The sequence below is a fragment of the Vanrija albida genome (genome assembly GCF_041260175.1).
Source record: "Vanrija albida strain AlHP1 chromosome Unknown contig_5, whole genome shotgun sequence".
Lineage (NCBI taxonomy): Eukaryota > Fungi > Basidiomycota > Tremellomycetes > Trichosporonales > Trichosporonaceae > Vanrija > Vanrija albida.
The window spans coordinates 2132124-2153009 of NW_027191424.1; the positions used below are offsets into that span (position 1 = coordinate 2132124).

Sequence of the window (20886 nt, forward strand, 5' to 3'; positions counted from 1 at the left end):
GCGCCCACTGTTGTAGATTACAAATACATCTCTCGTGCTATGCTATGTATGCTGAGACACTACTACTACTGCCGCCGCTGCTGCTACCAGAACCCACCGAGCGCGTGCAGATCGCTCGCGACAGTCACCGCGTCGGTGCCAATCTGGCGCATCATGTCGCGCTGGCGCTGGATCGGCTGGATGGCAAAGTGGGCGAGCAGGCCGCCGTCGAGCACGCCCTTGGACAGCGGGCGCGCCATGAGGTCGTTGCGGACTGTGCGGAACGCGCGCGGGTTGAGGCCGGCGACGTGCTGCGCGTTGCGCACCAGCTGGTCCTGGACAAACTGGAGGCGGCGGAAACGCGCGGGCTTTACGGCGACAAGCGTCGTCAGGCTCCCGTCCGACGTCGCGTAGATGAGCTGGCTCTGCGGCGCAATCTCCTCCTCGGCCGTCTTGCGCCGCGCGATCGCCTTGGACGCAGTGATGGCGGCGCCGCAGTGGAACTCGGTCTGCACCATCAGCCGCTCGCCGTTGATCGACTCGGGGTCGGCAGGGTCAAAGTCGAGCAGACGCATGTCGCCCGCCTTGTCCGTCGTGACAAACGTCACCTGGCCGTCGTGCACCAAAAAGTCGGCAGTCACCGTGCTCCGGTCCTGCAGGTCGCGGCTGATCGTCGTAAACTTGTACGGGTTCTCCTGGAACCCGGCAAACACCAGACTCTTGACAAAGTCGCCGACGAGGATCATGTTCTTGAGCACACGGATCGATGTGACGTACATCGACACGTCGAGGAACGCCAGGCCCATGAGCCGGTCATCGTAGTCGAGCCCCTTGGCAAGGATCTGTATGGGTTAGAAGAGCAACAGATCGATACCCACCTTTGGTCCGTTCGAGTGCACCACGTAGCCGTTGATGTTGGCCAGCGCGCTGACGGGGTTGCGCGTTGGGTCCTTGGCGCGGAACTTGAGCCGCCAGCCGCTGATGCCGTCCTTCTCGCCCACAGTCTCCATGACCTCGAAGACGTACACCTGGGGGTTAGCTCAAAATAATATCAGCTACTCACTGCTCCGTGCGACGCGCGGTCCTCGCCAAAGTTCTTGCCGGTGCCCACGACGATAAAGTCGCGGAAGCCGGTTGGCGAGCTCGACGACTCGAGCGTACAGCTCTCCATGCAGAGGATCTCCTCGTTCTGGTCAAAGTCGTAGCCGTCCACCACACGCCATGGGTCCGAGCCAGCTGAGAAGAGCTCGAGCGAGGATCTCTCGTTGAGCGGCGGGATGAGATTCTCGCCCTCGATGCCGAGCTGAATCTCGCCCTCCTCGTCGTATGCCTGGAATGGCACGCTCAGTGCCGTTGCACCGACGTAGTGGCCCGACTGCGGGTCAAACGTCACTCTGCTGTAAGTCCTCTCCATCTTGTATCGGTCGACCGGTAGGGTAAAGTCGGTGTTGAGCGTTGGTGGCATGTAGCACAAGAAAGAGCCGTCCTCAATGCGCATGAAGTATTCTCCCTTGCCACCGAGGTGAGTCGCCTTGGCGAAGGCATAAGCTGCCTGCTTTAAGCCGAACGACCGAACGGGGTGGGCGTCTGAGGACAGGATCCAGTGTGGCTTCTCGCCGGTGACAAACGCGCCGGTCAGGCCCTCGATGTTCTCAAACGGAATGATCGAGTAGGCGAGGGAGGATCCGGCTGATGTTGAGAGCAGCTGCGTGTGGACCTTGCGGAAGCGCACGGCAAGCGAACGACGAGACTGGTCGCGGGCGTCGAGGGTGAAACGAGGCTGAGCCTCGTACACGTTCAGGCGTCCCGAGTGGTGGAGAACGAGGAGGTGCGGTCGCTGGGTGCGAGTGCCGACAGGACAGAAGATCATCTGCTGCACCATGTCCGTGTCCTCGTCGACCTGCTCCAACTCGCCAGCGTAGTCGTCGGTGAAGCTTGCCTCGGAGAGGGCGACACCGTTGGACTGGAGGACAAGCGTGAGGTCGGGCAGCGAGCGGATCTGGAGCTCTCCAGAGTCGGTGAGCAGAGCCAGCCACTGGGATCCTCTGGACGCATTCATGGTCGATTCCATGGTCTGCGCGTCAACCGCAATAGTAGGCTTGGCCTCTTGCAGCCGCTTGATCTGCTCGCCGGTGAGTTGTGTTCGGGATCGCTGTGTGGCCCTGGCAGGCGTCTTGTGGGTGCCATTCGACAGCTCGTCCTTGGGTCGAGTCGCTTCAAAAGTGCGGTAGACTCCAGTCGTGTCGGTGAACACCTCGGCAGTGATGGACACTGGCGCTGCCGCTCCGTCGGGGAACGTCGCCTCGGTGACAGTCCTAGCGAGCGAGTCTCCCACCAGCAGCGTGATGCTGCCGTCTGCGCGCTTGACGACGACGTACGGGTCTGCGATGCTGGCGCTGACAATTGGCGGGAGGTCGGGGGAAGCGGCGATGATAGTCTGGCTCAGCTTGGCATCAGAGTCGAGGAGGACCACCTGGCTTGGCGTGACATGGATGATGGATGAGCGGCCGAAGAAGGCGCCAGCCGAAACAGTGGGCTCTGCGACACGGCCAATCTGGTCCTGCGTGGTGCGGGTGGAGAGCGCAAAGATGCGAGTATGTGTGACCTCTGAGCTGAAGGCGATGGTGGTACGCTCAGACTCGGGAATGTCCTTGAACTTGTGCGTAGTCGGTCGCTGGATAGGAAGGAACCACGCGGCAGTAGCATGGGAGAACTGGTCGGCACGGCGCTTCTTGGTGATGGGGATTCCACGGCGGAAGACATTGACTGTTGATCCTTGGGACCCGCCGCCGAGAGCCACAAGCTGAGGATATGTCCGTGCGCCCTGGTCTGTCACCGAGATACCAAACTCAATGTCGGAGATGCGCCCGATGCCACTGAGAATGTCGTCGGTCACAAGCTTGACAGTCACGGGGCCGGTGGCGGCCTTGGACGCGGCTCCACCCTTTCCGTTGAGATTGGCATCGTCCTCCTTGCCGTACAGGTCTGGGGTTCAGCCAAGCTCCCAAAATGACACTCACCCTCATCCCAGTCCACCTCCATCTCCTCTTTCTTCTCCTCGGGCTCTGCTGCGACATCCCTCGTCTTGCCGACCTTGGCCAGCAGCGAGTCGCCCTCCACAGATGCGACGAAGACGGCCTCTGGCCCCGCAGCGATCAAGCTTGATGGCGGAGGGACAGTGCTGGACTGCTGGTCGATCTTGATGGTGCCAACCGCACGGCCGTCCATCTCAAATCGAACCTGGTGCACACTGCCATTCTCGAGCACGATGAGCATGTCGTGGTCGGTCACAAAGACAGCCTTGGACGCTTCCAGGGAAAGCTTCTGCGACTCGTACGACTGCTCGCTCTTGAGCTTGGTAACGTACTCCCACCAGGCGTTGACCGCCGTGCCAACGATGCGACCGCTCTGGTCGACATGGATGATGCCGGTGGTTGTGACAACGACAACACCGCCAATCTCTGTAGGACAAGCCACGAGGTACAAGCTATCGCTTGGGAGGGCCTTGACTGACGTCAGGAGAGGGTACGAGCCGCCGGCCGACAGGTCGACGGTCCTGATCTCGAGGCGGAACGTGTCCCGTTCTGACTTGTATCGCCCCGCCCAGGTCTGCATCGGCTCGAACAGGATGGCGATTGTCGGAGAGTGGAATCCTGGCAAGAACAGGACATCCTCGATGTTTTTGATGTCGGGTGAGACGTCGGCGAGGCTGAGGACAAAGGAAGGCGAGTAGGGGACGTCCTTTGGGAAAGCCGAGGGGAAGGCAGAGTCCTGGACAATGTCGAGCTCAGACTGCTCCTGCAGCACGGGCAAGACGGCGAGCGAGTCCTCGGGCAGAGTAAGAACGGCTACGCGTGACAATGGGTCGGTGCGGAGGATGGGGACGTATCCTTGCTGGCTGCCGGTGACCACCTGCGTGCAACGCTCGTACGTGTGCAGCGACACGGTCGCAATGTCTCCTCGCGACCATTCCAAGATCGCCATCTATTAAGGTCAGCCCTCGCTCCCGGCCCAACACGAACCTTGGCATCCTTGAACGACACGAGCAGCCTGTCCAACGCGTCCACGCTACTCTCGATTGTCCGCAACGGCGCGAGCCCAGTAACCTCGCCTTGCAGCTGATGCCTCGTCAAGAGGTGTAGTCGCCGTGTCGTCTCGTATCGCACCGGTGCTCTCTGTAGAAAATGGCCATTGCCGCATCAGAAACAGCACACATGGCCTGACAACATGCATAAACGCTTACATCTGTAGGAGCTGAATCGAAGAAACTGTCACCCATGTCGTCCAGAGGGGGCTGCTCGGACATTGGCACATCGTCGTCCCCAGTAACCCCATTAGCACCGTCCTGTACTGGACGGGCTTCCTCCCTAATCTCAAAGACGCGCAGGTCCTGGCCACCGGCCACTACCAGGTTGCCCACGACCTTGACATCTGGTCCGTCGATGGCGGCATGAGGTTTTGGGAGCTGGTAGATTGTCGAGGGGGTGAAGTTTGCGAGGAAGAGGGAATGGTGGATGGCTGATGGGGGCAAGAGGGTCGAGTGTAATGCGTACATGCTGCGCTACTGGCAGGATGGGAGGGGAGGGGGGAGAAGGAGGAGGAAGAGAGGATGCTGTTGTTGGACGCGGCCAAGTTGAACTGACGCAAAGGTCGGACAATGGAGCGGGGTGAGTGAGATTGGATTAGGCGTGGGAAGTTAGGCTTGACGGTGAGGTCCAAGGCCTACTCTAGCACGCCTTTGACACCATCTTCAATCCCCCGACTCTCCAGAAATCAGGCCGTGTTCATTGGACTGCCAGTGCAGCACTCGTCATAATAGCGTCCCCCTCCGGCGACCTAATACCCCTCCCCCTCCATTAATCCCCCATTACCACCGGGACCAAAAACCATTAGGACCCCACCGCCACACCCCATTTCGCCACATAATTCCGCCACCGTACGCTCCCTCGGAAGGGCCCGCTTGCCTGAGCAGCCTTGAAGCCGTCGACGCTGCTCCTGGCTGGCTGGCGTTTCCTGGGTGGGTGCCGACCGCGCACCAAGCAGCCAGTCTTCGTTACCACCTATACGTCGCTCCGCATCACTCCCCTCCTCCTCCCCACCCTCTCCACCACCACTCTCCCTCTCGATGCTCTCCTCGGCCTTCCCCCGGCTCGTCTCCCGGGCTTCGGCTCGCGCATCGCCCGTCCAGGCCTTTGGCAAGGTCCGTATCCGGTTGAATCGCATTCCGGCACTCGCCATTGGCTGTTGCGATGCCAGTCCGACATGACCTTGTGCTGATGTTGTTGTCTCCTATGCAGGGCGCCCGCTTCAACTCGAGCTTTGCGCGCCCCCAGGGCGTCGTCGGCGGCCGCGTTGCTGCCGGTGCCGCCGCTGTCGCCGTCGGCTCGACCGCGTGGTACACCCACCTCTACGGTATCCCATTCCTGCCCGAGGCGTCGGCCAACACTGCCGCCGAGGTCGGTCTCCACCCCGCCGAGTACCCCTGGCCCAACAAGGGCTGGCTCGACACCTTTGACCACGCCTCGATCCGCCGTGGTTACCAGGGTGCGTGTTTGTTTGGACTCTGGGACGGCATGGGAAGCAGCCGAGCCGAGAGGCCATCGGAACGAATGGGAAAAGCGCGGACAGCCAGCTCACACAATCCACAGTCTACCGCGAGGTCTGCGCTGCCTGCCACTCGCTCGACCGCATCGCCTGGCGTAACCTCGTCGGTGTCTCGCACACCGTCGACGAGGTCAAGGCCATGGCCGAGGAGGTCGAGTACACGGACGGCCCCAACGACGAGGGTGAGATGTTCGAGCGCCCGTGAGTCTGCCGTGTGTTGCCGCTTGCTAGGTGTCTAACACGATACCAGTGGAAAGCTCGCCGACTACATGCCCGCTCCCTACCCCAACGAGGAGGCCGCTCGTGCCGCCAACAACGGTGGTCTCCCCCCTGACCTTTCGCTCATTGTCAAGGCCCGCCACGGTGGTGCTGTGAGTCGCGCATCGCGCATCGTGCACCGCTAATCCCCAGGACTACATCTACTCGCTCCTTACCGGTTACGTCGACGCTCCTCCCGGTGTCACCGTTGCCGAGGGCATGAACTACAACCCCTACTTCCCCGGCGGTGCCATCGCCATGGCCCGTACCCTCTTCGACGGCGTTGTCGAGTACGACGACGAGACCCCGGCTACCACCTCGCAGATGGCCAAGGACGTCACCCAGTTCCTCGCCTGGGCCGCCGAGCCCGAGCACGACGACCGCAAGAAGATGGGTCTCCAGGCCGTCATCATCCTCTCGACCCTGACCGCTATGTGAGTAGAGCTGTGAAATGAGTCAAGGGAGTGCTCGCGGTATTGTGCGCGAGCGCAATGTGCTGGGGTTGGCGGATGACCAGGGGTGGACTTGGTCGGACTTGGTCGATTCCCACAAGTGCCCAAGTCCCCCTCAGGCCCCCACCTTCACCCCTTCACCTCTCCTTCACTTCTGCAGTCCTCTGAAGAAGCTCACACGCTCTACAGCTCCTGGTACACGAAGAGGTTTAAATGGTCGGGGCTGAAGAGCCGCAAGGTCATCTACAACCCTCCCAAGCACTAAGTTTGGAGTTGTTACAATAGAAAAGGTCCTCTTCGCGGAGACATGCAAAGACATCGGACAAGGTGGAGGTGGTGCCACAGTGCCACATTTGGGTCCGTGCTTTTCAGGGTCTGTGCGCTTTTCGTTTTCGGCTCCGGGTGAGTGCATGAGCATGTGCAAGGTGCATTGGCAGCGGTGGACGTCTCGCCAGTGTTGCTTTGGCGAGTCTGAGAGGATGGTGATTGTGGACTTTGGGAGGCGTAACCCAAGGCGGACGTATTACGTCTATTTACATTGATCGTCGTTGGATTGGTCGGCGTCCAAACGGGTGCATTACAACTCGGGCTACATCGGAGTAATGTCGCGGGATCAAATTGGACGCGACTGGCTTTGGGCGCGATCCGAAGCGAAGCCTGGAGCGCATATCGCATCGCATCGCATCACATCACCGCACCTTCCTTGGGCGACGCGAGGCGACAAGCTGCTCAAGAGTTGTGCTGACTCTCGACTAAGGCGAGGGATCGCTGATGACCGTGACGCGGTGGAATGACTGATACATTGATCGGCGGGAACGAGCTGCAAGGCCGCAAGGACCGTCGCCCGCTCGCCGCCCTTGGAGACGACGCGCCTGGGCTGGCAGTGACGCTGCGAGGTGCGATTGTGGAGGCATGTTGCTGACATTTCAACCAGCAACTGACAATGACACTCTCGATATCGCCGACCTCGTCAGCAAGCTCCGCTTCGTCTACAAGCCCTCCAGGTGGCCGGTGGGTCTGTGCCTGGGCAACTCGGCTGCCACTGAGGACGCAGCGACGCCACCTCGTTTCTTGCCTCCAGAATCACCTTCTCGGCCGCGCCAACACCCTCTGCCTGGCATCAGACGTGTTCAGCTATTGTCGGCGGGCCGATTGTCGGACGGTCTTTGACGGCATGGATGATTTATCGATGCGCATGTGGTTCCACTACTTCAGGATCGCCAACAACTGCGGTCTCTCGAAGTGCTATGTGGACGACTGTCACAAAGAGTAAGTGTAGCAGCATCATGCTGAATCGCATGGTCAGGCAGTAAGGCTAACAAGAGTCATCAGGATGCCGCGACCAGAGGTCTGGGAGTACCACTCTCAGATTGATCACGGAAGCCCCAGCCGCCAAACAAAGATCAACTGGATCGAGATCGAATGGTGTGACGTCTATTGTCTGTTGTGAGTCCGGTCATATCTCTTCGCAGTCAAACTAAACTGTCCAGCATCATCGGTCTCGGAGAAGGCTGATCCCACGCCGAGTGTCATTTGGCGAAGCCTCGGAGGTCCATCCGTTCTTGGTGCGCTCTGCCCTTGGTGTCTCTACAATGAGGAGCTGGAGCCAGCGGTTCAGTGGTGCTTGCTGTACGTCAGTGGTAATCGGGCCGCGCCGCACAACAGTCTCAAGGTCCGAGATCAACGCATCCACATGTCCAAGCACCTCCTCTCCGAGAAGGGCCAAGTGGACCTCCCGTGCCCCTTCTCGCGGTGCAAGACCTACCGCCGCGACGGTGTCTTGCACCACCTCGACCTCGCCCACGGGATTCCGCTGGAATCTACCGCCAAGGACGAGAAGAAGAACACCGAGCTGCTGAACAACTGGGAAAAGGGGAAGACATTCAGCCCTCCAGACCAGCCCAAGCGTGCCCCTATCACGAAGGTCAAGCTTGATGAGATTGAGGATACCGTAAGTTCCCACTCTCGTGTCGTTCAGCCTTCTGACTCGACAGGCCGCACCGATGGGGTCGTAAAGAAGACGCCCAGATTCTCAGCAACGCGATTCCGCTCAATCGCCAGCACGAGACTCTGGCTGACCTGACCGGCACGTCCTCCAGTCTCCATCACGGGTATCCTCAGACGGAGGAGGGCGACCGCTCGACTGTCCGCGACCAAGGCACCCGCTTCGACGCGCCGCTTCGCGAGCTCGGGCGGCGGCTTCACAATGTCGAGGGCGACGGCAACTGCCTATATCGAGCAGTCTCCTATGTCGGGTTCGGGACCGAGACGCGCTTCGACGAGGTTTGTTGGGCTTGAGGTCTTTGTCACCCAGAGCTGGCCCTTCCAAAGATCCGGCAAATCGCGGCAAACACGATCCAGACGTTCCCCTGGGTTTACGGACAGAATGTCCTGGGCGATCTCCGCGTCCTCATCAACGACAATGCCGCACAAGGGGACGCGTCCCGTCGAGAGGTCGAGCAAGACCCAGCCATGTTACAGACGTACTACGACAGGTATGTGGCACACACACACCTGGACTGTACGTGGGGCAACGAGGTCCAGCTGCGAGCTCTCGCTCATGGCCTGGGGCGCCCTATTCTGGTGGTCCAGCAAGACCACGCCGAGCTCGTACCCGTCACCATCCCTGGGAACGAGGAGACTGCTATGCGCAGTTTGTTCACAGGTGGTTCTGGTGACTTGCCCGACCGAGCCATCATCATTTGCCATACGGTCCTCGGCCGGTGGACTGGGTCATTTCATGGCCACTGATCCGCTGCCGTCTCTGCAGGTAGCTGGAGGTCGGAAGTAGACATAGTGCACCGTATCTTGGCCAGCGTCTCTGCCTCCTGTATGTACCTTCCATGCATAGACATGGGTGCATGCCGTTTCGTGTCAGGCAACATGTCGTTTCGTGTCAGGCAACATGTGGCAGTTGTCTCTGCACACCGTCATGTCGCGGGACCAAAATCCGACGCGACTGGCTTTGGACGCGTCACGCGTCAACATGAGCTATTGATGATGATTCCTCCGCGACGCTCTCCCCCACCAGCCACATGAGCGACTTCATCAAGAGCGGTCTCGGGGGCGAAGCGACGGACACGGCCTTGGCGTGAGTGGGCGGTGCGAGCCCGACTGACCACACAGCTCGATCGACGCGTCCAAGCCGCTCTGGCGCCTCCGCCCGCTCCCACTCTCGCAGGTCAACGCGCAGGCGGCGACCACGGCGCGGGCCGCGGGCCGCGCCGACAGCCTGCAGTCGTGCTGCCTCACAGTGATCTCGCGCAGCTTTGACGAGTACGAGCCCAGCGTGCTGGCCGAGCTGCCGCCGCGGCTCGTCCAGCGCGTCATGGCCCGCGTCGAGTCGGACCGCAAGTACACGACCGACTCGGCCGTGTCGGAGCGGCGGCCGGACGAGGCGACGATCTGGGCGTACGGCGCCCTAGCGGACCCAGAGGGCACGCGCGACTCGGCGCCGAGCCACACGCTCGCCCTGCCCCCGCTCTACATGCTCCTCCAGCTGCCGCGCAACGAGCTGCTCGTCGGCGACGAGGACTACCCTCTGACGGCGGTGCCCAAGCTGTACGCGAGTCTGCACCCGCAACCGCGGGTCAGCCTGCTCACGACGCTCACCCTCACGGGCATGGACGCGATCGTCACCGACCACACGGTGCAGAACCTCAAGTGGCTCACTCACCTGACCGTGCTGTGGATGCGGGGGTGCAAGCACGTGACGGACGAGGGCATCAAGCGGTTGACGTGGTCGCTCGTGCTGCCTGGAGACGGGGACGAGAGCGAGGCCAGGGGCATGTGGCGGCTTCGGGCGTGGTACCTGCCTGGGTGTACAGGCGTGTCGGACCGCGCGATGGCGAGCTTTGCAAAGTGGCCGGGGTTGTCGTTACTAGGTGGGTGGGGTGAGGGGGACGGTGCTGATGACAGACGTGCGGGGGACTTCAGTAACAGAGGAGATTGGAAGCGACATCTTCAACCGCCAGAGCCAGGGCGTGTTCGGCGGGCTCCAGCCCGACATGTCGAGCTGCACCGACGGCTTGCGGGGGTTATTCACGGCCGAGCCACCAGATGCCGTGCTGGGCAAGCTCGCGCGCACGCTGCTCAAGCCTGACCTCCCCGAGTCGACACATGCCCAGCGACACCTGGCGCTGCACATTGTCCAGACTATCCACTACCCGTCCCAGCAGTGGCTCCACAACCCGCTCGAGGAGGGAGTCAAGGTCAAGGCGTTCTCCGGCATGGGCGCGTACCGCGGCGACGTCGGCACCGTGTACGGCAAGAACGCGACGCTGATCAAGGACGAAGCGAAGGAGCTCCGCAAGCGCGCCCAGGTGGCGCATGAGCTGCAGACCAAGGACGACCTCGACGACCGCAGGGCGGCTGCAGGCGAGGCCTTCATCCCGTGGCGGGAGAAGGAGGCGATCGAGCGGATAATGTCTTCGCGCCAGTTCTACCAGGACCTCAAGGACTCGAGGAAGAAGGTGCAGACGGATATTCGGGCGGGGCGCACCGGGCCAGAGTACAAGAACCACCACCAGAAGGGCGGCTTCTTCCGCGAGGACGACGGGGCGGACGCGAGGTCCAAGAGCTTTGTGGCGGGCGGCAAGCGGCGCGCGGCGGCGGCCGCGGCAGCAGACGTGGACGACGGCGACGAGACGACGCTCATGCTCGTGCGCATGGTACATCCGCAGTGGGCGCGGTTGCAGCACGCGTCGGCGCGCGCCGCGGCAGAGGGGTTCAACGCCGGGGCCGTCAAGCTCGCGGCGCGGAAAGCAAAGGTGGCCGTCGACCTGTCGGCCGGGCTCGAGCTGCCGAGCTCGAGTTCGCAGGTGTCGTCGAGCCAGCGCTGGGCGTCGTCGCAGCTGCCCACTGCCGCGCCGTCGTCCCAGCCCTCGTCGCAGCCCCCGTCGTCGCCCGCCGCCACACCCCGCACGCATAACCCGTTCAAAGCAAAGGCCGCGGTCGCGACGGCCTCGGGCGTGGCCCCGCTGCGCGCGACGCTGTCTGCGGGCTTCGTCGCCGACGAGGTCAAGCGCGAGACGGGGGAGGCACGCCGCGACCCGCTCGCTGGTATCAAGACGACTGTCGCCGAACCCCGCCGCGACCCTCTTGCGGGCATCAAGACGACGGCCAGACCCAGAGTAAAGTCGGAGCCAGAAGCGGAGCGACTACCCAAGCCGACGCCACTACCCAAGCCGGTCGCAAAGCCGTTGCCCAAGGCGACCCCAAAGCCCGCACCAAAGACGGCAGCCAAGCCTCCCGACATCCGCAGCTTCTTCGCGGCCCCCGCCAAACGCCCGTCCAGCACCCCCGACCCACGCCCCAGCAAGCGCTAGCTAGACCCATAACCTGTTGCATGTACTACAAATGTCCTGTACCCGAGTCAAAGCCCCCCAATGTACGCTGCCGCCAACGGAGACAGCGTATGAGGGGGCTTCCGGCTTATAGTCAAAGTCAGGCCGATGCGCGCCACACACGCCGAGGCGCGGGCGCCGGTGCGTCTGCCCCCCGACCGGGTACCGCGCGGTATTGGGAACCTGGCAGGGGCTGGGCGCGAGGCCGCAGCGGGTCGGGGGGTGGGGGGGGGGATGTTTTGGGAGCGGAGAGGGGAGGGGGGAGGGGTGGGGAGGGGAACGGGGGAAGGGGAGGGGGATGTCAGTCGCCGTCATCGTCGCCGTCGTGGTCGTCGTGCGCGTCAGCGCACGCCTGCGTGATGCCGCTGCATGTTGAGCGCAAAGAGGTGAAGTGTAGAAGAGAAATCGCCAAGCCGACTTTACTTCCCAACTTTTGCCCTTTGCTCCCCCCTACCCTCGCCCCGCCAACCCCCGGCATTCCGGCATTACACACACCCGCCTCCACTTCCCCGCATTAGCGCTCTTGTTGTTCTGGGATCTGCGACCGTGCAGTGGCGCGCGCGACTCATGAGCGACGGCTGCTCGACTGGGACCTCACAACTGCCCACTACACCATGCCCGCCCAGCAGCACCTCACGCCCGCGCCCATGGCCAGCCGGCGGCCCAAGAACTCGATGGCCGAGCTGCGCCTCCGCCGGCTGGTGGAGCACAACCAGCGCCTGCGCGAGGACCTGATGCGGCCGCGCATCCGCGTGAGCGAGGCGAGCTTGTCGTGAGTGAGCTGGCGCAGCGCCAGCGAGCGGCTCAATCTGCCGAGCCGCGCCGAGGCTGCGTCCACTGGGCCACGCTGACACGCTCGCAGGCTTATCCACTTCTGCACCTCGACGTCCGACCCCCTCCTCCCCTCGGTCTGGGGTGAGCACAAGAAGGGCGAGGACCCGTACGCCGCCCCCGAGGAGTCGTGCTGTTCCGGTACGTTGTCCCCCCGCGCGGCGCTGACGACCAGTCATGTAGCAATACTCTGCTTTACTACTACCCGGCGTACAATGCCGATAATCTTGGGCTCTGAGCATGCAGCTGTGCGTGGGAACGGGCGGGCGTGCTTCTTTCTCTCGAGGGCGACGGCTCGACGTCGCAGCTGGGCCCAGCTGCAAAGGACACCGACGACGACGACGACGTCCTGCCCACTCGGGGCATGTTGCACCCCCCTCCCACCTCGCCACCTCCCCAATTGAGAAAATCGCCTCGCGGCACCTCGCGGCCCACTCGACCTCGACGCCACACGCCACCTGCCGTTCTGTGGTCTGTGCGGGGTGGGTCGTGGGTCGGGTCGGGCAAGTCCCCGCGCCGAGCGAGCAGTGCCGAGTGGCACGACGGCGAGTGGGCGCCCTCTGGCCTCGCGTGCCAGCGTGCCAGCGTGCATTCCTCCGAGTCAGCGCCGCCCGGTTGCCCCGAGTCAGTGTCGCTTCCTCGCCATCCTTCCAGACTCTGCGCCGCGCCGCGCCGCACCCCGCCGCGCCCACAACATGCAATGACACTGCTACACTACCCCACACCACCCTAACCCATCAGCTGCGAGATGTTGTCCGGCGGGCGGACAGTTTGCGAGAAGGTCAATAGCCTGCGGTGTCAGCGTCGCCCCGACGACCCCACCCACCTCTTCACCGCCTGGATGTACTTCCTCGACACCTCGTCGTTGAGCACATGCGCAATGTTGTCCTGCTGGATCTTCTCGCGCGACGAGCGCTCGTGGATGCCGACCGACGTGACGCCGATGGGCCACGCCGCGTTGCCGATCGACAGGCGGAGGTACGCGTCATTGGCCTTCTGGTACTGGCGCACCTGGGCGTAGTGGATGATTTCGGCCAGGTGGCGGACGACGTCTTCGCCCAGTTCCTAGACGTCAGCGGGCACCTCCCCCCAGCACTCACCCTACTCCGCAGCTGCTTGAACAGCGGCTTGAGGTTCTGCGCCGACTGCACCTGGTTGGCCGCGGCGAGCTTGCCCTGTGCCGTGCGCTTGATATCGTCTGGCCGTGCGTCGAGCCACTCCTCCCATTCCTTGAGCAGGTTCTGGTCGTCAGCGGTGTTCCCCATCGCACCCACCTTGAACGCCCAGTAGATCAACGGATGCAGCTTGTTAAAGTCGGTCTTGATCAACCCCAGGTCCAGAGGACCGTCCTCGAACCGTTTCCGTCGCTTGTCGTCGTCCTTTGCGCTCGCCTCGCCCGCGCGCGAAGACTCGCCGCGCGCCTGGCGCTCCTGCTCGCGCAAGTTCATGTCCTCGACGGCGCGCTTAAAGTCGTTCTGCTCGCCCTTGGGGCGGTCCTCGAGCATCTCGAGCGCACGCAGCCGCAGTCTCCGGTCCTTGTCCGTCTCGCCGAACAGCCGGATCGGCTGCCCCTTGGCCCTTAGGCGCCGGATACACTCGTCGGCTGAGATGTTGAAGCGCTCCGACGCGCCGTCCGGCGCTGGCGAGCCGACGTCGGGTGTGTTGGCGCCCGACGCTGCCAGCTTCTCGAGCGACGCGTTGCGCGCGGTCTCCGCCTGGCGTCAGTGTTGGGCTCGGGGGCACTACCCACCTCCTTCCTCATCTTGGCGGCGCGCGACGACTCGGCGTCGGCCTTGCGCTGCCGCTCCTCCTCGCGCTTGCGGGCCGCCGCCTCCTCGCGCTCCCGCTCGGCATCGCCACGCCGCTGGTACTTGCTGCTGGGGGCCTCTTTTGCTTCAAAGTCGCTGGCCTTGCGCTTGTTGATCTCTGCGAGGAGGCCTTCCATGGTCGGTGGGGGGTGTGGCAAAGAATGTCGAGTGGTCGTTGTTGTTGGCCGCAAGTAATGTCCAGGCAAGTGCCTGTGTGCTTATGTAATATGCGTTAGGCTCGGCGGCGGCGGGCGGCGTCACTCGTCGTCACTGCTGGGTGGGTTGACTTATCGATCCAGTGACCACCACAGCATTGTTCTCGTGTCCATCGCACTCTTGGCGCAACCCTCGACTTGCAACCGCGCAACCCCTCTACATCCTCTTTAGAATCTACAATGGCAAAGGGTAAGTGGTGGTGGTGGTGGTAGGGGTGGGGTTGGAGTGGGGTCAAGCCGCTGGTCCACCGGATACCAGATGACGCCGGCGCGGCCCCTCCCCGAAACCGACTCGACCACAAGCCGTACTCACACCGCAGTGCCGAGGAGCTTCCGTCTCCTCGAGGAGCTTGAGAAGGGCGAGAAGGGTCTCGGGGATGGTAGCTGCAGCTATGGTCTCAAGGTGCGTGTGTGGTGGTGTGTGGAGGGGGCACAGGCGATGCGCTGATAGCAACCCCGCAGGACAGCGACGACCTCGCCATGTACGAGTGGAACGGCACCATCCTCGGCCCCCCTCACTCTGCCTTTGAGAACCGCATCTTCAGCCTGAGCATCTACTGCGGTGACAAGTACCCTGGTGGGTCGTGGGCGTGTGTCGAGCGCGCTAACCACAGATCTCCCTCCTATTGTCAAGTTTGAGAGCCGGATCAACCTCCCTTGCGTCGACCAGCGTGGCCTGGTGCGTGGGGGGGCGAGGCGCGAGGGGGCGACCTCGAGCGCTGACCGGCCACACCGCTGACAACCCACAGGTTGACCTCTCCCGCGTGCACTCGATCTCGCAGTGGAGGCGCGACTTTAGCCTCGAGAATGTTCTTGTCGAGCTGAGGAGGTGAGTGCGGCTTGTGGCGTGGCGACGATCACGCTCACACCGGCAGGGAGATGGCCGCGCCCGCCAACCGCAAGACGCCTCAGCCAGTCGAGGGCTCCGAGTTCCCCCCGCTCGACCTCGTCGCGCTCGCCAAGCAGCGTAAGGCTTAGAGTGCGGGCGGTGCGCACGGCACGGCGCAGGAGCGACTCGCGAGTGGTTTATGTTCTTTTCACCGTTTGTCAGCGGGCCAGCAGGGCTCTCATGCAGTCACATATCACGCGACGCGGCAAACCCGGGCTGGGCTGGCTATCTGTGAGCCTGACTGACTGGGCGTGTTGGCCGCGCGATAACGCGCAATCTCACGATGCTACGATGCCCTGGACCTTCCACAGGCCTGTGTCGGCGTGTGCGCGTGTGCTCGACAGTTGTGTGGTCTGGGTTGCATTGATACAGGTAAACAGGCGCACTGTTCGTGGCATGGCGGGCAAGTCGAGGTCGACGGATCGTCCAGCGGCCAGCAACGGATTCGCGATCCGCAGGGCGCGGCACAAACGAGGCAGATGGGTGTGCTCGTCGCGGCGCCCGTCACTCGACGGATCAGTGCCACGCAACCACCGCCGTGCCGCCGGTGGCGTGCACGCCACGGGGTACGTTCGCGCACGGGCCTCGTGCCGGTCCGCCCTGCTCGGCTGCCACTCGCGCGTTGCCCCCCCTGCGCCTCGCCCCCTGACTAACTTCGCACTGATCGCCCGCTAGAAGACAAAAGCGTCAATGACAGCGACGGCGGCGGCGGCGGTCGACGACGGCCACGGCCACGACAACGGCGGCGGCGGCGACGGCGACGGCAGCGAGCGACGAGCGACGACGACACGATCCAAAGGAAGGCCTTTTTTTTCTCGACACACTCGTCCACTCACTCACCCACTCCTTTCTGTCTTCCTCGCTCACCCTCGATACACAATCTCGTCTCTCCATTGTCCTTGCCGCCTGCGCGCCCGCCCGCTCCGCCCTGCCCGGCTCATCGCCCACTCACCCCCCACTCCAACCCCCCTCTAAATACAAACAATGTCATCGCACGGCGCTTAAACACGCACCAGGTCAAAGCACGTCTGTGCCAGCATCTTCGTCCCCCCCCCTCCATCCTTCTCTCATCGACACTGCGCTGCTTCCTCCCTGGCGCTCTTGCCTCGACCTTGGTTCCTCGCTACCACCTACCCGCACCACACCGCACCGCACCGCAAGCACAAACCTCACAATGACCGACGCACTCTCGTCTTCACCTCCGGACGACGACCGCAAGTCGAAACACCAACACAGCAAGTCGCAGACCTCGACAGGCCTACGCCGTCTCCTCTCCTTCTCCTCGGACAACCCGCAGCCAACCACAATGCCCTCGTTCACCACCCGCGGCGTCCAGCGCTCCTTTTCGCAATCTCACGCACACGGCTACACCCCCCAGCTCGGCAGCGGTGCGCAAGTCGTCCGCACACCACAGGACGCCATGTCGTCCATGGGTCAAGTCAACGGCGTCATGCCGTCGTACGCGCCGAGCCGCCAGCCCTCGATGCGACAGCGCGACGGCCACCCGCAGCAGCAGCAACAGCAGCAGCAGCAGCAACCCCAGCCGCAGACACCATCGCAGCCCGGCTCGCGTCGCCCCAGCATCTCGCAGCCCATGCCCCTGGCCAACGCGCACGTCGCCGCATCGCCGCGCACCGACAAGAGATATGTCCTGACTGACCCTGGCGCGGGCGCTCGGCCGACCGTCTCTGGCCGTGTCGATGTCGATGCCGCGTACGCCGAGCACCAGGGCCGCCGGCTGACGCTCCGCGTGTCGCACTCGACGCTGGTCGACCGTCCGTCGCCGGGCACGCACCACGACGATCGTTCGCGCCTGACGCAGCCGTCGCCGACGTTCAACGCGGCCCCGGCCTTCAACGCGCTCCTCCTCGCACACACGTCGCGTCCAAACACAAACGCCGACTCGACCGTCCTCGTCACGCTCAAGTTTTCATACAGCCTCAACCCCGAGCCGATCACCCAAGCGGTCACGGTCACGTTTGAGACGCTCAAGCCGGCCGGTGGCTTGCTGCTCAAGTTTCTCGAGAACGCCATCAGGCCAAGTTCGGTTGGGTCCCTGGCGGGGTCTGGCGAGGGCGCGCTGGACATGACCGATGGGTCGAGCGCCGACGAGTCGGACTTTGAGTTTGACGAGGGCATGGCCGAGGTGCTGATGTGAGTGGCGGTGTATCCGGGGATGGCGGCGGTGCTAACACGCACAGTGAGAGCGACGAGATTCCCATCCGCCACGGTCCGCTCCAGCTCCAGCGCAGCAAGTCAGTGTCGTCAGTGACGGCGCCGTCGCCCCCGACCCCGTCGCGCGTCCGCAGCGGCTACCCACCGACGGCGTACCCGTACTCGCTGCCCCCGATCGCGCAGCAGCCAGCAATGTCTCTGCTGCCCCCGCTCTCGGCCCTCCCAGCGGTGCTGGCCCACGCGCGCCGCCCGAGGTCGATGACATGCCCCGGCCCCGCGGTCGGCATGATCACGGAGCTGACTGTGCTGCTCCAGCGTGACGCGGGTGCGTGGCACGCCATTGCGTCGCGCCTCTGCTCTGGGTCGTGGCCTTCGCTCGAGGGCAAGCGCCGCCGCGTCGAGGACGAGTGTCGCTGGGCCGGCATGGAGCCGCTGCTCGCCGAGCTACTGTCGATTCCGAGCATTGCTGGCCCGCGCGGCGGCTACATCTAGCGGGGTGGCGCGGTCGAACACACCACTGTGTAGTATACTGCAGCACGTTGACAATCAAGTTGTATATGCCATGTCGGGGATACACGGTAGGGGCAAAATGTATCTATGCGAGGGCGTGAGCGAGCCCCGAGCCCGTAGGGCGAGGGGGGAGGGGTGGAGAGGGGGGTGGTGAGGGGGAGGGGCGAGGGGTGGAGTTGGCGGGGGGGCGGTGGGTAGGCAAGGTGTTGGGTGGAGACAGATGCTGCAGCCAGCGATAGGAGGAGGCAGCTCGCAGTGCAGCCAGCAAGTCGTTGGGTCAGCCAGTCGCACCCGCACGCGAGCCCCGCCCCAACATTGCCTTCCCCACCGGCGGACTTGCCGAGCGCCACCCCCAACGACGGCGCCAGGGGAAATATGCAGCCTTCAGCGGTGGGGAATGGCTCACCCGGGGCGAGCGAGCGGCGTGTCGCCCGCCCTTCGATGCGCGTCATGCGGCGGGGCGTACAAGCGGCGTACAAGCGAGCGTGCCAGCAAGCGAGCGAGCGAGGGGACGAGCATCAGCGATGCACAGCTGGCATCGGGCCGACTGCCACGCCGCGCCACAACTGCCCCCGTCCGCCTTCGCCCCGCCCCCACTCCCCCCCCACGCCTCCCCACGCATCACCCGCCTGCGTGGATTTCATTTCTCCACCCGACACCGGCGTGGGTAGCCTACCCCGCCTTGCCCGCCAGCCCGATTCTGTGGGGCGCGTCCTTCGGGTGTGCAGCAGCGCCGTCGGGTGCGTGCTCGCCGTCGTGCAAGCAGCGACGAGCACGACTGACGCAACCCAACCCAACCCAACCCACCCCCGATCGAGTGTCCTTCCCACCACTGGCCTAGCCCGTTGCGACGGCGCTACCACCCCAGATAACATGCACGTGTACGCGTAGCGTACGCCGCGGGCCCAGTCCACCTCTGACGCAATGCAATCCCGCGTCCTGTCGTGCTTGTCTTACTGTTGCCCGGGTAGCGCCCGCCCCCAGATAGCGATAGCGCTGCGGCGGCTGCGATTCTCACGCTGGCGTGGTGCGGAATGGCGTGTGTGTGTGGCGGCGCGTGTGGCGTGTCGTCGGAATGAATGCTCGAATCGCTCCCTCATCCCGCTTGCCCGACCTCGCTGCGCTCGGTCGCGCCGGTCTTCGCGGTCACAGTGCATTATGGCATGGCAGAGAGCGCCAGCTTGCTCGTAGTCTACAGACTATGGAATTACAGGCCTCACGGCGTATGGTACAGTCATGTGGGGGCGTTGGCGCGACGGCCTCGCAATGTGGATGATGGATGCTATGGATGAAACCGTGAGGCCTGGCGGCATTAGGGATGATGATGAGAACCTGTTCGTCTACGACTCGTCGGGCCACTCCAGTGTCGACGGCGGTGCAGCACCGAGTCTAGTCAAAGGACAGGGCCGTCTCGTCGACCGTCTTGCGCTGGAGCTCGTCGCGCTCGAGGCCGAGGACAAACGTCGTGCGGAAGGGCTTGGTCGGCACAATGAGCTTAGTAGTCTTCTTCGGCAGGCCCGTGGGGCCGGTGCCGAACGCGCTCTGCGTTGGGCGGTTGAAGAGGGTGCGCGCGAGCGGCTGCGACTTGGGGAGCGAGCGGGGCAGGCCGGCGGGCGCGCGGTCGATGCACTCGCCGTTGACGGCAGAGAGGGGCGAGAGACCGCGCGGACGGGGGCGGGGGCGCGCGAGGCCGGCGACGCCGCCGCCAGCTAGTGGCGACGACTTGGGGGGGAAGGTCGCCGAGCGGACCTGCGTGTTGAGCGGGGCGAGGCGCTTGGGGACGGTTTCTGGGCTGCGGCGCGCGACGTCGGGCGACAGCTTGTCCTCGGCAGCCTCTTCGTCAGACTCGGAGCCGTTGGACGACGTCGAGTCGGGCGACCAGGTGTCGCGGTCCTCGGGCTCGGCGTGGCTTGCGCACGACGCGAGGTGGAGGGACGCGGGGCGGGCGAGGGCGGCGGTGGGCATGGTGGGGGTGGTGGTGGTGGCAATAGGTGCGAGGTGCGAGGCCGTGGAAGTGTAGTGGTGTAGCGGCGATGCAAACTGGACGTGGTGTCGACGTGGGTAGCAACCAGAGTTATATTAAAGATGCCACGGCGTGTGCCACGATTTCTTGGGGCAGGTCAAAAGTCACGCAGGCGACGTGGTGGAGGGGCGGTGAGGCGGTCGGGAACAGGGGCGGCGCGGGCGGCGTGGGCGGCGGCGGGCGGGCGGGCGGGCGGTGAGTGTTATGTCTAAGATTGTATTCAGGAGAATGAGCAGGGCCGCGGCGTGTCGAGAAGGCGCTGCAGTGTATGCAGTTGTTGCGCCGGTCGGATCCAGCGAGCACGCGTTGAAGAGAAAAGGTTGTGTTGGGGCAGTTGGCAGGGTTTGACACTGCGTTGCCCCGCAAAAAGTTGTATTGCTTGGGGATATTTGGGGGGCGGGCGGTAAGGTGTTGGTGGAATTGGGCGGGCGGGGACAGGAACGGGTGGGAAGTGAGCGGGCGGGGGTGCAAGCGAGCGGCGAGAGGGAGAACGAGAGCGAGAACGCGGAGAGTATTATAGATCCGAGAAGGTGATTATACTGAGATGTTGCTGGAGAGAGATGCAGTGAGAGAGTTGCGCGACGATGTCGACCACTAACCAGTGAGCGACGACGTATAAGGTGGTGCCAGTGGTGCCAGTCGACCCACCCAATGCCACCTGACGCGCTCTCAACTCGCCGCGCCCTCGTCATCCTTGTTTTTACTTTTTTGGGGACTGTGGGGGCCCGAGCTGTTTGTATTGGCCGGGAGCAATTGGGCCTAATGGTGTGTGGCCCGGTCTAATCACTTGCAGGCTA

General features: G+C 63.7%; 8 protein-coding genes across 8 annotated transcripts; 5 read left to right on the forward strand and 3 right to left on the reverse strand.

The window, feature by feature from the left end:
• Window positions 1–83: 83 nt before the first annotated feature.
• On the reverse strand, window positions 84–4534 carry CFT1 (mRNA cleavage and polyadenylation factor subunit; the record flags this gene model as incomplete). Its single annotated transcript, XM_069355427.1, has 6 exons — window positions 84–821; window positions 858–1007; window positions 1043–2964; window positions 3000–3963; window positions 4002–4154; window positions 4223–4534. 6 exons carry the CDS (start codon window positions 4532–4534, stop codon window positions 84–86), a joined length of 4239 nt encoding a protein of 1412 aa, XP_069207498.1.
• A 570-nt stretch (window positions 4535–5104) lies between these two features.
• Window positions 5105–6558, forward strand: CYT1 (cytochrome c1; the record flags this gene model as incomplete). The annotated part of the gene is made up of 6 exons (XM_069355428.1): window positions 5105–5179; window positions 5277–5523; window positions 5628–5784; window positions 5834–5954; window positions 5995–6275; window positions 6483–6558. The coding sequence occupies 6 exons, from the start codon at window positions 5105–5107 to the stop codon at window positions 6556–6558; spliced, it is 957 nt and encodes a 318-aa protein (XP_069207499.1).
• A 1428-nt stretch (window positions 6559–7986) lies between these two features.
• On the forward strand, window positions 7987–11620 carry Q8F55_006989 (uncharacterized protein; the record flags this gene model as incomplete). The annotated part of the gene is made up of 6 exons (XM_069355429.1): window positions 7987–8244; window positions 8355–8576; window positions 8625–8788; window positions 9325–9384; window positions 9420–10177; window positions 10230–11620. The coding sequence occupies 6 exons, from the start codon at window positions 7987–7989 to the stop codon at window positions 11618–11620; spliced, it is 2853 nt and encodes a 950-aa protein (XP_069207500.1).
• A 632-nt stretch (window positions 11621–12252) lies between these two features.
• On the forward strand, window positions 12253–12652 carry STE18_2 (Guanine nucleotide-binding protein subunit gamma; the record flags this gene model as incomplete). The annotated part of the gene is made up of 3 exons (XM_069355430.1): window positions 12253–12410; window positions 12501–12610; window positions 12645–12652. The coding sequence occupies 3 exons, from the start codon at window positions 12253–12255 to the stop codon at window positions 12650–12652; spliced, it is 276 nt and encodes a 91-aa protein (XP_069207501.1).
• A 546-nt stretch (window positions 12653–13198) lies between these two features.
• On the reverse strand, window positions 13199–14414 carry Q8F55_006991 (uncharacterized protein; the record flags this gene model as incomplete). Its single annotated transcript, XM_069355431.1, has 5 exons — window positions 13199–13259; window positions 13296–13534; window positions 13570–13710; window positions 13744–14184; window positions 14220–14414. 5 exons carry the CDS (start codon window positions 14412–14414, stop codon window positions 13199–13201), a joined length of 1077 nt encoding a protein of 358 aa, XP_069207502.1.
• A 258-nt stretch (window positions 14415–14672) lies between these two features.
• On the forward strand, window positions 14673–15470 carry MMS2 (E2 ubiquitin-conjugating protein mms2; the record flags this gene model as incomplete). Its single annotated transcript, XM_069355432.1, has 6 exons — window positions 14673–14682; window positions 14813–14895; window positions 14955–15069; window positions 15107–15171; window positions 15242–15321; window positions 15368–15470. The coding sequence occupies 6 exons, from the start codon at window positions 14673–14675 to the stop codon at window positions 15468–15470; spliced, it is 456 nt and encodes a 151-aa protein (XP_069207503.1).
• Window positions 15471–16555: 1085 nt separating this feature from the next.
• Window positions 16556–18048, forward strand: Q8F55_006993 (uncharacterized protein; the record flags this gene model as incomplete). Its single annotated transcript, XM_069355433.1, has 2 exons — window positions 16556–17535; window positions 17583–18048. 2 exons carry the CDS (start codon window positions 16556–16558, stop codon window positions 18046–18048), a joined length of 1446 nt encoding a protein of 481 aa, XP_069207504.1.
• A 1407-nt stretch (window positions 18049–19455) lies between these two features.
• Window positions 19456–20031, reverse strand: Q8F55_006994 (uncharacterized protein; the record flags this gene model as incomplete). Its single annotated transcript, XM_069355434.1, has 1 exon — window positions 19456–20031. One exon carries the CDS (start codon window positions 20029–20031, stop codon window positions 19456–19458), a length of 576 nt encoding a protein of 191 aa, XP_069207505.1.
• Between the last annotated feature and the right edge of the window lie 855 nt (window positions 20032–20886).